General features: G+C 37.9%; 1 protein-coding gene across 2 annotated transcripts in view; it reads left to right on the top strand.

The window, feature by feature from the left end:
- Positions 1 to 716: 716 nt before the first annotated feature.
- Positions 717 to 13,151, top strand: part of LOC120112144 (agamous-like MADS-box protein AGL11) — a 39,074-nt gene continuing 26,639 nt past the window's right edge. The window contains exons 1-2 of one of the 2 annotated variants that reach the window (XM_008783757.5): positions 717 to 826; positions 2,085 to 2,283. In XM_008783757.5, coding sequence (XP_008781979.1) covers positions 2,102 to 2,283 — 182 coding nt within the window. In that variant the 5' untranslated portion in view covers positions 717 to 826; positions 2,085 to 2,101. Of the gene's footprint in view, positions 864 to 2,084; positions 2,284 to 13,151 lie in introns of both variants that reach the window. The other variant, XM_008783756.5, reaches the window with a different exon arrangement.

Below are 13,151 nucleotides of genomic sequence, written 5' to 3'. Positions count from 1 at the left end.
AACTTGTTTGTCCTATCTATTTCGACCCGTTTAATATGTCTAATTCATTTAAATTCATTTAATCTATTTAAAATCTATTTAACCTCTTTAATTTAACTTAACTTATTTAATAAAAAGGTTTTGGGTTACTTGGTTAATCCAAAAATTAAGGGCACTGAAAATGGTTAAGAACTTGTGGTGCAGGTTTAAGAACATTAACGCAACTTCCCCGTCCAAGTGAAACCCGCAATGGGTGCCACCTTCGCTATGATGGCTGATGTGATATGAGCCAATCCAGGCCGTCCAATCAGTACTCCTTTTCCATTCCCAATGCTGTATACCCATTTTTAACGGAATTCACCCCGAAGCCGGCCGAAGCGGGATGTCCTGGTCTAGCCAAATAGGTCACGAGGCCCAGCTGTACGGCTCTGATGCACCCTCTCATCAGACTTTGATCGGTGCCGGTTAATCCCAACGAAGATCCTGAGGAACACCAGAACATACCATGGCACGTGCTCGCGGTCGTTTTCCGTCTCCGCGCCCCTTTCACGCTTATTAGCTGGTTGGTGTTCCATAGGAACGATCTAACACAACAACCGGATCCAATAAAGACAAATAAAATATCGGATGGAATTGTTTCCATTGGAGGTTAAAAGAGGGTACCGGATAAGTTAAAGCGTGATGGGAGGTATAGGAGAACTGAGGGTGGGGGTGATTAAAAGGAGAACACCGGCCATCTGGTCTGATGGCAGCGGCCATGCAGTGGCTTTTCCTCTCCCACTTCCTCCCCTCGGAATTCACGGAAGTGGAGTTCCCCTGAAAGATCGAAAGAAACCAGAAACAAAGGGTGAGAGTCTCGATTCGGAGGTGGATTCCGGAGTATTGTATGTCAATCCTCCAGTTGTTTTCTTCTTTCTTCTTCCTCCTCTTTGATGTAGAGAAGTCTCAGTTTCTAAAACATCTTGGATTCCGGGTGTAATCTTCAGCCTCTTCTGCTATTTTTCCGACAGAAGACCCTGTCCGATCTTCTTGGTTTTCTTGAAATGGATTCATATCAGCGATCTTTTTAGAGCCGAATGATTTCTTTGTTGTTCCTTGTTTCTTTCTTTCTTTGCAGCTTTCCTTTTCTCATATGTTAGTTCTTTTGAAAAGGTTCGGCTTAGTATTTGTTTCAAGAAGTCGATTTCTTTCTGGGAGAAGGTCGGGAAATTTCAAGAAATCGAAGTCTTTTTCTTGAGTTGATATTTCGAACAGATCCGATTGGTTCTTGAGCATTTCCTTCGTTGTGATCTTTGCTTCATTACTTCTTTCTCTTCGCTGTTTTATCTGTTCTCCCTCTCTCTCTCAGTGTGTGTGTTTTGAATGAAGAAAAAGTTTAAGAAATACAATTATTACCTAATTTAACTTCATTTATTTATTTATTTATTAATAGTCAGGGAAGTTCTTTAATGTAGAATGTTCTGTATGACGCTAGATGGCCGTAATTATAGTCATCATATTTATCACCAGATTGATAACGAGAAGTTTTTTTTTTCTTCTTTTCTGAGAAAGATAACATAGTAGAATTTTTATAAAGTGGTTTTACAAGATTAGCTCTTTTCATTTCCCTTCTCTTATATCAATGCTAAACGTAGGTTCTTGTTCATATACTGAAAAGAGAGAGTCGTTAAAATTATTTTTTGTAACAAATCTTGTTTCATAAGCTTATAAAAGGAAACAAATTTCAGTCGTTACTTATAAAGAATCCAGCAGAATCGCTGCATTCTTCTTACTTGAGAATAATTAAATAATTAATTAATTCATCGTTTAATGTTCACTGTGCTACAGATGATCTGCTCATGAATATGACAGTTTAATCTAGCATGGGTTCAGAAGTTTGTTTTCTCCTTTTTTTTTTTCTTTTCTTTTTTTCTTTGCTTTTTCATGTTTTCTGGCCATGGATTTAGCTAAAAGTGGCTGATGAAGATGCATATATTCTAACGTTAGCTCGTGGATGAGCATAAAGGAGGACAGATTGGTTCTATTTTTGCTTTGGCTTCAGTTTTAATTTGGTTATCAAGATATGTGACAAACCCTAATTCTTCTTCTTGTCATCCTAAACACAGTAAAGAGTAAGGAGGTCATGGGGAGGGGTAAGATTGAGATCAAGAGAATTGAGAACACTACAAACCGCCAAGTGACCTTCTGCAAGCGAAGGAATGGTTTGCTGAAGAAAGCCTATGAACTATCGGTTCTTTGTGATGCGGAGATTGCCCTTATCGTCTTCTCTAGCCGTGGCCGCCTCTATGAGTACTCCAATAACAGGTGCGTTTATGTGGATGTGAGGTGATTTCTCTCATTTTCCATCTATATATTCCTTTTTTCAAAGAGATATCTTATGGTCTAAATTAATATTGAGTGATATAAAACAAAAGGAAATCTAATTAAGGATCACAGTATCAAGTTGAAATATTTTATTTATATTCCTTTTGGTTTTTGTTTTAAAAAATAAAGATTTGGTGAAAATTAATGCCCAACTCCAGGAGTATTTTCTCACTCTTTCCCATAAGTAATGTGGTGATAGATATTCTTCTTAGAGATAATTTAGCCTTTCTGTCAACATCGTTTTCTTATGTATTATTACATGGAAAAGAAAATGAATTGAAGTAGATATGGATCTGAAGTTGAGAAATCTTTCTTAAGGATTTTATGTTGCCAGCTAGTCTTGATTTAGTTTCCAGCCATGTGCATAACATTTACTTTGTGCCTGTTCTGGGGAGAAGAGAAAGGGAAAGCCAGTCATCAATCTTGATCTCATGATTCTTTGCAGGATTTCTTGTGGAAGCAATTGTTAGATAAAGAAGACATGATATGAAGTAAAAGTAGTTTGTTTCTTCTAAAGTAGAAAATATTTGTTTTTTCCCTTCTGTGGTCGTCTTAGACATCTTGCTCAGTTACGTATGCTTGTTTTGGCTGGAGAATTTTCTATATCTTCTGATGAGTGGAACCATTAATTGGTGTTTGTAGAAAAGGATTTTCCTTACCTTTTACCTTGCACAGTTGTTGTGTTTTCTTGATTAAGTTTGCGGCTTCTATGACATTTCCAACCTGTGCTTCAGCCGGCCATTTTAAGGTCTGGAAGTCCTCATACGTTTGGCAGTATCTTAAAGAAAGTTCTCGTTAGCATATGAAGAAAAACTAGCTCACCATTCAGGTCTAGAGCCTGGGCAAAAGAGAGGCTACATAAGGTGACATGTTTAGGGTTATCTTTTTCCCTTTCCTTCCTCTTTGCCCTTTCTCCTCTTGTGTAACTGTTTTAAACTTGGCCTGGTAAACTTTGCTCTCTCTCTCTCCCTCCCCCCTCCTCCCTCTCTCTTCTCCCCTTCCCGTCTTGCATAACTTTGTGTTGGGTTTCAGTGGTTTCACTCATTTTCGCCATTTCCTCTTTTGGAAGTTGAATTCCTTCTGATGACATGGAAATCAAAAGTAGTCCTATAATTTTTTTTTCCTATTTCAACAGGAAGTGATGGATCAGGTGTGATGCTTAGACTAAATTAGTACAGAAGGGCCTTCAGTAGCTAGATCACCCCTTGAATGGACCAGATACTACTTACAATAGCAATTAGTCCCAAGATAGATTCCAAATCAGAAACTTGTAGTTCACCCAATCATTTGGTTACCAACAGGGTTTGCTCACTTTACATTTTTAGCTTACACACTAGATCCTTGCTCTCCCCTTCGTCCAGATGGTTGTTTCAAATGTTGTTCTCACTTCCCAGCATCATTATCTCATCGAAACCTTCAGTAGTTTGGTGCTTCTCCGAAAGCCACTTTCTAGGTTTTCCCTAAAAACTCCTGCAAGGTTAGCTCCAAAACCCACCTTTTCCAACCTCTCCTCCAACTCGTCTTTGAATCATGGAAAACCCTAGACAGTTGTCTCTGAGCATAAACCCTGTTATTTTTGTTCTTAGGGTTTCGCCACTCTTAGCACCAAGATAGAAACTGTGGCCGCCTCCTGCCCGGTTTCTCTTGTGGTGCTAGAGTCTAAAACCTTTCCCATCTCTTCCGGGGACTCTCTTTTTCTCTCTCCATTTCTCTCCCTCCTTGTCCTTTCCTCTGGGGGGGGGGGGGGGATGCATTGCGAGTGACACATCTGGGCTTAGTGATGATGATTGCTTTGAACGGAGAGAGGACTTTGCGCTTTGTGGTTGGGCAAATCACTGGGCGTGGGTTGTTTCTTGGACCCTGCGCCATCACGTCACTTCCGAGCTTGTGGTGCCGTCTGCCCACTTGTATTCTCCGAAGGCCGTACCTTGTCTTGTTTTCCTTTTGGCAAAAACCTTATCCCCGTCGCTGAGTTTTACGAGGGAATTATTGTAAACAAGACGGGTGACGGGTTTCAAGTTTTCTTCCACAGGGGAAGATACACATTGAAATATTTATTCTTCCCTGGTTTTAAGCATACCAATGTTATGTTTCTTTATGGTATATATATACACACGCATGTATTTGGATTATAATTAGTTTTTCTGGCCAGCAATCTTAAATCGACCCGCCATGTCAGTGTTTTTTACAGGCGAAGGTGAGCCCTTGATTTTTTTCGCCCCGCCCTTAGTTTGTGATTCTTTTCAAGGTTTTATTTCTGTCTAAAAACCTCGTCTTCGACTGCTATCTTATCGCTACTCTTCATAGTTTACCTCAAAGTTATCTTCTTTCTTTAAGTTACATCCTTGGCATGAAATCTTTGTAATATATCAAGTTCCGATAAATTTGAGAGATGGAGAATGCATTAAAGAAATAGATTGTATTCTTAGGTGATTCGTGAGTCTTTGGAAATATGTCGTTCTCTTTCGACTTTAAGATATCTGCTGTGAGCGGCTGGGTTAAAGTCTCTAACCAACCTCATGGTCTAGGAAAGTTCAGATGTTGGGCACGATCGTTGGTATAAGAAGGATAGCATATTTCCGTGGAAGTCCACATATAAATGAATTATGATATGCATGGCTCATGACAAGGGTGAATAAGTTTCAAGCTGATATGCCGACAGGTCAAGTGCTTTACATAGATTCTTGCAAAAGAAAACCATTTATGGCTCTGTGAGGTGGTCGTCGGAATTGATTTGTTTGACTTTGTATTGCTTATTGTCTGGATTTAGACTTTGCACTTGGCTGCACGTAAAGTAGTTTGCAGTAGACTATCATGAAAATTTATTTTGCGTATACTGCTATTTCACATACTTTAAACATCTACTCAGGTAGTATGAAATTTAAATTCTTAATTTATTTTTTTTTGTTTTTTCTGATCTGCCTGTCACCTTCATATATAAAGTCATCCGCGTCTCCTTCTCAAATGTCAAAACCCCTTGCACAATTAGTGCTTGGCAGGATATAATTTCATTTGGAGATTGATTTGGACTATTGACAGGAAGAATTATTGAAGATGGCATTCACAATGGATCTCTGGGAAAACTTAAGGATCTATAATGTAGGATGATTCATGATCCTAAAGGTCATCGCTGATATCTTTTTGAGGCTTTTAGTCCCTTAGCCATGATGAAAGATATGACAGGGATATTGATCAAAATTTATTGTGGGAAACAATTTGGAAGTAACTGAAGGATGATGAAATCCATTTAAGCTGCAAAGTCTTAAGTTCTTTCTTTGAATCTTAAGGCTTCTTTATCCCTGGCAGATTCGCTACCTGGACAGTACTGATGGACTAGGGACAATGTGAGATGGAGGAGGTATCGGTGCTTATTATATTTTTTTGATGTCGGCTAGTGTTTATTATATTTTTGTGATGAACTGTTTAGATATTGTGTTTTATAGACTGACTTCATAAAAAATGTGGAGACTTTTATAATAATTGAGAAAGCTTTAGCAGAATCTGACAGAAGGGAAAGGGTGTGGGGGGAGAAGTTATGTAAAGGATTAGCTGAAGAATGACCTAAAATTTGACAACTTTTAGGGCTCGTTTGATTTGCGGAAAAAGAAAGAAGGAAAGTGTGGTCAACGAAAAAGTAAAAAGATACCTCTTACTTGGTTAGAGTTTTCAAAGAAAAAAGATGGAAAAGTTGTATTTCTGTGAGAATATGATTCCCACGTTTCATGAAAAAGTCTTTTTCATGAAAAACATGAAAAGTTACTTTTTCGTGATCCGGAAATCAAAACATTTTTATTTTTTTCCAAAAAGCCCCTTCAACATCAAATCAAGGATTCTTATTTGATCCAAAGCATTAAAGACCTAATTTTTATTAAGGGTATGCTAGGGATTACACATAACTTTGTTAGAAAAGTGGATGGTCAACCAAACATAAGCATTTTGAAAATCTGTCACTTTTTCATAGTCAACCAAATGTGCCAGAAGTACTTTCCTAGGCATCCTTTTTTCAGAAATCAACTTTTCAGGAATCACATTCCTATGAGGAAAAATACTTTCCGCGAACCAAACGAGCCCTTATAGGGTTCTAGATGATGCCAAATGAAAGGTAATGCTAAAAGATCTAGGGACAAGATTTCCACTTATGCACTACAAACCAAATGTAAACCACTTCTTAGATGTCTTTTAAGTCCTAGTGGAATTTTAGATGATTCTAGTGATACTAGAAAGGTAGAAAATTTGAATGTTCATCCAAGAGAGAGGTGGAGGATGATCTGAATTATTCAACCCCAACCTCACTCCCAGTGGATAAGGAACTACAAAACTAAATACAACTAACTCATATCAAGAACATTAAGCCCCTGATCTAAGCAGTGGATCCTGCCAAAGGAGCAATATTTACCACACAGTCAAAATTCGAAAAGCAGTCCTCAAGAAAAGATAATGAATACCGGCCCAAATAAATTATACAACCCAAGTTCGAGGAAATAGATACACCCTTCATAAGTTTTCCCTTGTATTAAGTTATTGGTGGTAATACCTCCCTTCTAATAAAAAAAAAAAAAGTTTTCCCCTCGTATTCAATGGGAGAAGGGTTCTTTCCGCAACAGTTTCATTGCTCTCATATGCCATATATTACATGTCATTGCTCTCACCAAACCTTCATTATGCTAGTGGCTCCAAATAGACAAGTGCAAATTTAGAGAGCTCTTAGGAAGCAATCATGCCAGATCAGGACAATAACATGCAATAGTGAGAATGTAGATTAGAGTTCTTCTTCCATATCTCTTGATTCTTTCTTTCTGACATTCCAAAGCATTACAATTGTCATCTTTCCGCATACACTTTGATCCTAAGATGACCTCATGTTAGAAAATGAAGGGTCGAAAATTGTAGTTGTAAGAAAACTAGAAGGTATTTTAGTGGGGATAGTGTTTGGAAACTAGAGAGGATTTTTTCTTGGAGCACTTCTCTCCAATTTATAGTAAAATAGATTGGTTTTTCTCTCGGATAAAAGACACTACTTATGTAGGATATTTATAGGTAGATTTTACATGAATCTAGAAAACCCATTCGTGAACATATATTAATCTCCACATCTTCCTAGGGTGTCTCCATATCTTTCCAGGGTGTCTCCACATCTTCCTAGGTAGAGTAATACAATGTATAGTCTAGGTACATGATAAGATACAAACATTCATGTATTTAGTATATTCTAGAATTTTTGGAAAAATCCATCAACTTTAATACTCCTCCTTGATGCATATTTTGGAGACTCCAAGCATGCTTCTCAAAAATTGAAACTTGTCCCTTGGAAGTGCCTTTGTGAAGATATCTGCTAGTCGTTCTTCAGTTTCACAATACTCTGAATATGCAATGACTTCTCGTGAAAAGTGATACTTTATTGCAATGACTTTGTCCGGTTGCGGTATACAGGATGTTTTGCCATTGCTATAGCAGACTTATTATCACAATAGATCTTCGTTGAACCTTGTTGTTGCTCTCACATGTCCTCCAATATTCTTTTCAGCCATATAGCTTGATATGCTGCTCCGGCTGCTGCTACGTATTCTACTTCTGTAGATGATTGTGCCACTGTATCTTATTTCTTTGATCCCCAAGAAAAAAATCCTAAGCCAAGGTTGAAGCAATAGCCTGATGTGCTTCTCATGTCATCCACCGATCCAGCCCAATCATTATCAGTAAAGCCAATTAGATTTGAGGCGGAAGTGGACTTGTACCATATGCCAAAGTTCATTATTTCCTGCAAATATCTAAGTAATCTCTTTGCTGCTCCATGGTGAACCTAGCTTGGATTTTACATGAATGTAGATAACAAACTTGTAGTATACATAATGTCCGGTTTTGTGGCAGTCAAATAAAGTAACCTACCAATTAAGCTTCTGTAAGCTGAAGCATCTGCTTACTTGGTCCCATCCTCTTTCTTTAGTTTCTCATTGGGAACTATGGGAGTAGCAACTATTTTGCACCCATACATCTTGAATTTCTTTAACAAATCTTCCATATATTTTCTTTACAATATGAAAATACCCTCTTCTTCTTGGTTAATCTCCATACCAAGAAAACAGTGCATCAATCCCAAGTCACTCATCTCAAAAGTATTCATTATGTCTTTCTTAAATCCTTCAATCATTGCTTGATTATTTTCAGTAAAGAAAAAATTATCAACATATAAAGAAACAATAAGAATATTAGTGTCACCTTGTAATTTGATGTAGAGAGTTGGCTCACTCTCTCCTCTTGAACCCTTGATCAATGAGGTAGCCATCGATTTTGCTATACCATGCTTGGGGTGCTTGCTTGAGCCCATATAAAGCTTTCATCAAGCGTAAAACTTTTCCTTCTTCCGTCATGGTTTCCTCTTGTTGGTCAACATAGACTTGTTCTTTTAGGACTCTATTTAGAAAGGCCATCTTCACATCAAATTGATAATTTTTTTTACTTCTTCTAAGCTGCAAAAGCAATAAGAGCTCGTATAGTATCTAACCAAGCGATTGGGGCAAATATCTCATTGTAGTTAATCCTAGGTTGTTGAGCATAGCCCTTAGCAACGAGCCTTGCTTTGTGCTTTTGTATCGAGCCATCAGGATTAAGCTTCATCTTGTAAACCCATTTGACCCCAATGATCTCCTTGCCAGTAGGATGATCTACTAACTCCCATGTCTTATTTTTTCAATCATTATGATTTCCTCCTCCATGGCTTTTACCCAAACTTCTTCCTTTGATGCAACTTCAAAATTTCCTGGTTCCAAGACAGTGAAATTGTGTGTTTCATATATATCTCTTAGAGCTCTTACCCTTCTAGGTGGAATTTTGGATGAAGAGACATCTTGTCTTGGAGTACTGGATACTGAGGAGGATGCTTGTGATGAGGTTGGAGTCGTCATTGGGCTTTCTGGGTCTTCTCTAGCTTCATCTTGAGCTTCGGGTCTTCTCATTAATTTGAACAACTTCTTCTAGTATAGTGATTGTTCTTCTCTCCACCTTGTCTGCTTCCTAGTTCCAGGCGGCTTGCTCATCAAATTTTGCATCACGATTGGTGGCAAGCTTCTTGGTCATCAAATTGTACACCTGATACCTTTTTGATTGGGAGCTATATCCAAGAAAGATACCTTTCTCTGCCTTTTCTTCCAATTTGAGTCTCTTTTCTGATGGAACATGGATGTAACATATACAGTCGAACACCTTGAGATGGCTGGCTGAAGGCTTTTTGCCACACCAAGCTTCAATTGGAATCTTTGTTGGACATCTGTTGAGCAATAAACAGAAGTATAGACTGCCTTTGCCCAAAGCATCTTCAGCAATTCTTTCTCCATTAGCACCGTTCTCACCATTTTTATGAATATTCTATTCTTCTGCTCTGAAACTCCATTTTACTGTGGAGTGTATGCAACGGTCAACTAACGCTCTACACTTTCATCTTTATAGAATTTGTCAAATTGGTTGGAGTTGTACTCCGTGCCTCGATCACTTCTCAACATCTTGACGTTGTGGCTGCTTTGTTTCTCAACAAAATTTTTAAATCTTTTGAAAATATCAAAAACTTCCGATTTTTTTTTGAAAGAAATAGACCCATGTCATTCTCGTAAAGTCATCAATAAAGAGAATAAAGTACCTATTTTGACTTAGAGAAGGTGTTCGCATTGGGCCACATACATCGGTATGAACAAGCTCCAAAAACTCCTTAGCTCTCCATGCATTTTCCAAAGGAAATGGTTGCCGGTGTTGTTTTCCAAGCATACAACCTTCACAAACTCGAGATTTCTCATCTCAGAGAGGAAGATCTCTCATCATCTTTTTCTGATGTAACAGTCTCAATGCATTAAGATTGAAATGCCTAAACCTTTTATGCCATAAGACTGAAGCATCCACTTGAGCCACCATAACCTTCTCCTTTGGATAAGTCCAATGAATCAGAAAATTTCTATTTCTCCCCATATTACCTTCAGCAATTTCTTGATTATTTTACAAATCTTATATTTTGCAAAAACTTCTCGCAAAATGTACAGAATAACCATTCTCCATCATTTGGCCAACATTTAGTAAATTTTGATCAAGACTGAAAACTAGGAGAACATCCTTGATAAAGCTCGTACCTTTCTTTGTCTCAATTGCAACAGTGCCTTTGCCTTTTCTCTCCACCAATTCGCCATTCTCCATCTTGACTTTTGTCTTGACAGTCATTTCTATATTGTAAAAGATACTTTCATCATTTTTCTCTTCCGTAGCAGCTTGGCATGCTCCTTCTCATCTTTATCTTCTAAATTGTTAGCTTGATGATTAGTTTTATATTGGCAAACTTTCTCTTTATGCTCGAACTTCTTGCAATTTTTGCATTGTGGCTTTCCATCATGCCAGCAATCTTTCTCTAGATGGCTTGTCCTTTTGCATGTGCCGCATGGTGGGTAGTCACCTCTCTTCTCTTTTCCTTTTGAACTGCCTTCCTTTTAAGACTTATCTCCTCCTTTCGAGTTTCCTCAAAATTTTTTCTCGCCGTCCTTTGATTATGGTCTTTCACATTGAGCTTGGACTGAAAGGTGCTCTCAAGTGTGCCTTCATTTCACCTATTCAATCTTTGTTCGTGTGCTTGTAGGGAACCCATCAACTCCGTGATTGACATTGCTAACAAGTCCTTAGATTCTTCGATAGCTGCTACTGCTGGATCATATCTCTTTGTGAGACTGATCAAGATCTTCTGTACTATTCTTTGATAGAGAATATCTTTCCCATAAGCTCGCATCTAATTGACGATCTCTATCATTCTTGAGCAATAATCTTTAGCAATCTCAGAATCTTTCATTCTGAGATTCTCCAGTTCTCTTCTCAAGCCTTGTAATTTGATAACTTGTACTTTGGTGTTGCCTTGAGACTCCTCTTGCAACATCTTCCAGGCTTGCTTTGAGGTTGAAGCTCTCATGATCCTTAGAAAGATTGCAACACTAACTGCTTGTTGGATAATGAAAAGCACCCTCACATCTTTTTGCTTGAGATCTTTTAGCTTTGTTGTTTCTGTTGCTAAAAAAGAAGTACCTTCTGCTGGAACGGCAACTCCTTCCACTATGATATCCCAAAGATCTTGTGATTGAAAAAATGTCTTCATCTTGATACAACAATAATCATAGTTGTCACCACAAAAATGGGAACTGATGGTGAAGATGATCCAAGAGTAGCCATAACGCCCGTTGTAGCCCAACCTGGCTCTGATACTACTTGTTAGAAAATGAAGGGTCGAACATTGTAGTTGTACAAAAACTAGAAGGCATTTTAGTGGGGATAGTGTTTGGGAACTAGAGAGGATTTTTTCTTGGAGCACTTTTCTCCAATTTCTTGTAAAATAGATGATTTTTCTCTTGGATAAAAGACACCACCTATGTAGGGTATTTATAGGTGGATTTTACATGAATCTAGAAAACCCATTCATGAACATATATTAATCTCCACATCTTCCTAGGGTGTCTCCACATCTTCCTAGGTAGACTAATACAATACATAATAAGATACAAACATTCATGTATTTAGTTCTAGAATTTTTGGAAAAATGCATCAACTTTAATACCTCAACTTCTTAGAAACACAACTCATTGCTCAAGATTAATTTTCAAGTGATGTCTAAAGCTTCTTCCTAGCCTTCTCATATTATGGACCCACGTTGGAGAAAGAAATGATCCACCTCAGAGCGATCTTCCATTCAAAAATAACTTCCCCGTAAGCCTCTTTGTAAGTTCTCAATGGCCAAGACTATCTTCTATATCTGCAGAATGCCTTATCCTTCAGCGGTGCAGAACCAGCTTTGGAGACTTGGGTAGCACAAATACTGATCCCACAATATTAAGAGACTTCAGATTACTATACAAGGAAGCACGAGAAGGTCCCCTTCCACATACTACTTCCATTAGTCGAGCACTTTTCGTGTTTTTGCTTCTCACTCATCTAATAAATCCACAAGTAAACTTACTTCTCACCCATCTAATAAAGCCACAAGTAAACTTGTCTAGTCCGTCTTCCACAATGAATCCACAAGTAAACTTGCTTCTCACTCGTCTAATAAATCCACAACTAAACTTGTCTAGTTCGTCTTCCCTAATCCGCTGATCCATCCGAACCAATCTGCACCTCACGTAGAAAACTAATATTACTTGAAATATTTCTCCTTTATGTCATGATCTATCATATGCCCTATCCTTGGAAGTCAGTCCCCCACTAACGTTTTCCAAGAGCAGAATCTCAACCTTTTTTGATTCCTTCTACTAACAATCTTCCACTTCCCTGATGACAAGCTATGACAATATTGGCATTAGCACAAATGTCATCCAGTAACATGGATTTATAGGTGGTGGAAATAACAGAATTCATCTGCGTACAATGACTTGATCAGATCTGTATTATATTGCATGAAATGAGAAATATACTAAACTTGTAATTATCCATGAATTACAAAAATAATCTTAAGTATTTGCAAGTGGAATACGGCTAGATCAAGAATGTAATTATTGTTAAGCTTCATTATCATTGAAGTAGGCATTCAATTATTTAGCGTAATACGTGTAAATTCTGTAAGGAATTTTACTTCTGAAACTGTACTGAATTTCTTGGAGCAATCACTTATTCCACCTAGGTAGACTAGCTACCTTTTCTTATATTACATGCATTTCTATACTTGTGTTCGAGTGAGATATCCAGAATACGTGTCAGATAATGTGACATGGTGACATGAACTGTGATATCCATTCTTATTCCTTCCATCAAAAGAATAGAAAACTCCAACCGTGTCCTATAGAGTCCTCAACCTCATA

Source organism: Phoenix dactylifera, chromosome 13 (assembly GCF_051530095.1).
Source record: "Phoenix dactylifera cultivar Ajwa chromosome 13, Ajwa_hap1_PhDact_Kaust_v1.1, whole genome shotgun sequence".
Classification (NCBI taxonomy): domain Eukaryota; kingdom Viridiplantae; phylum Streptophyta; class Magnoliopsida; order Arecales; family Arecaceae; genus Phoenix; species Phoenix dactylifera.
This window is presented reverse-complemented; position numbering and strand designations above follow the sequence as displayed.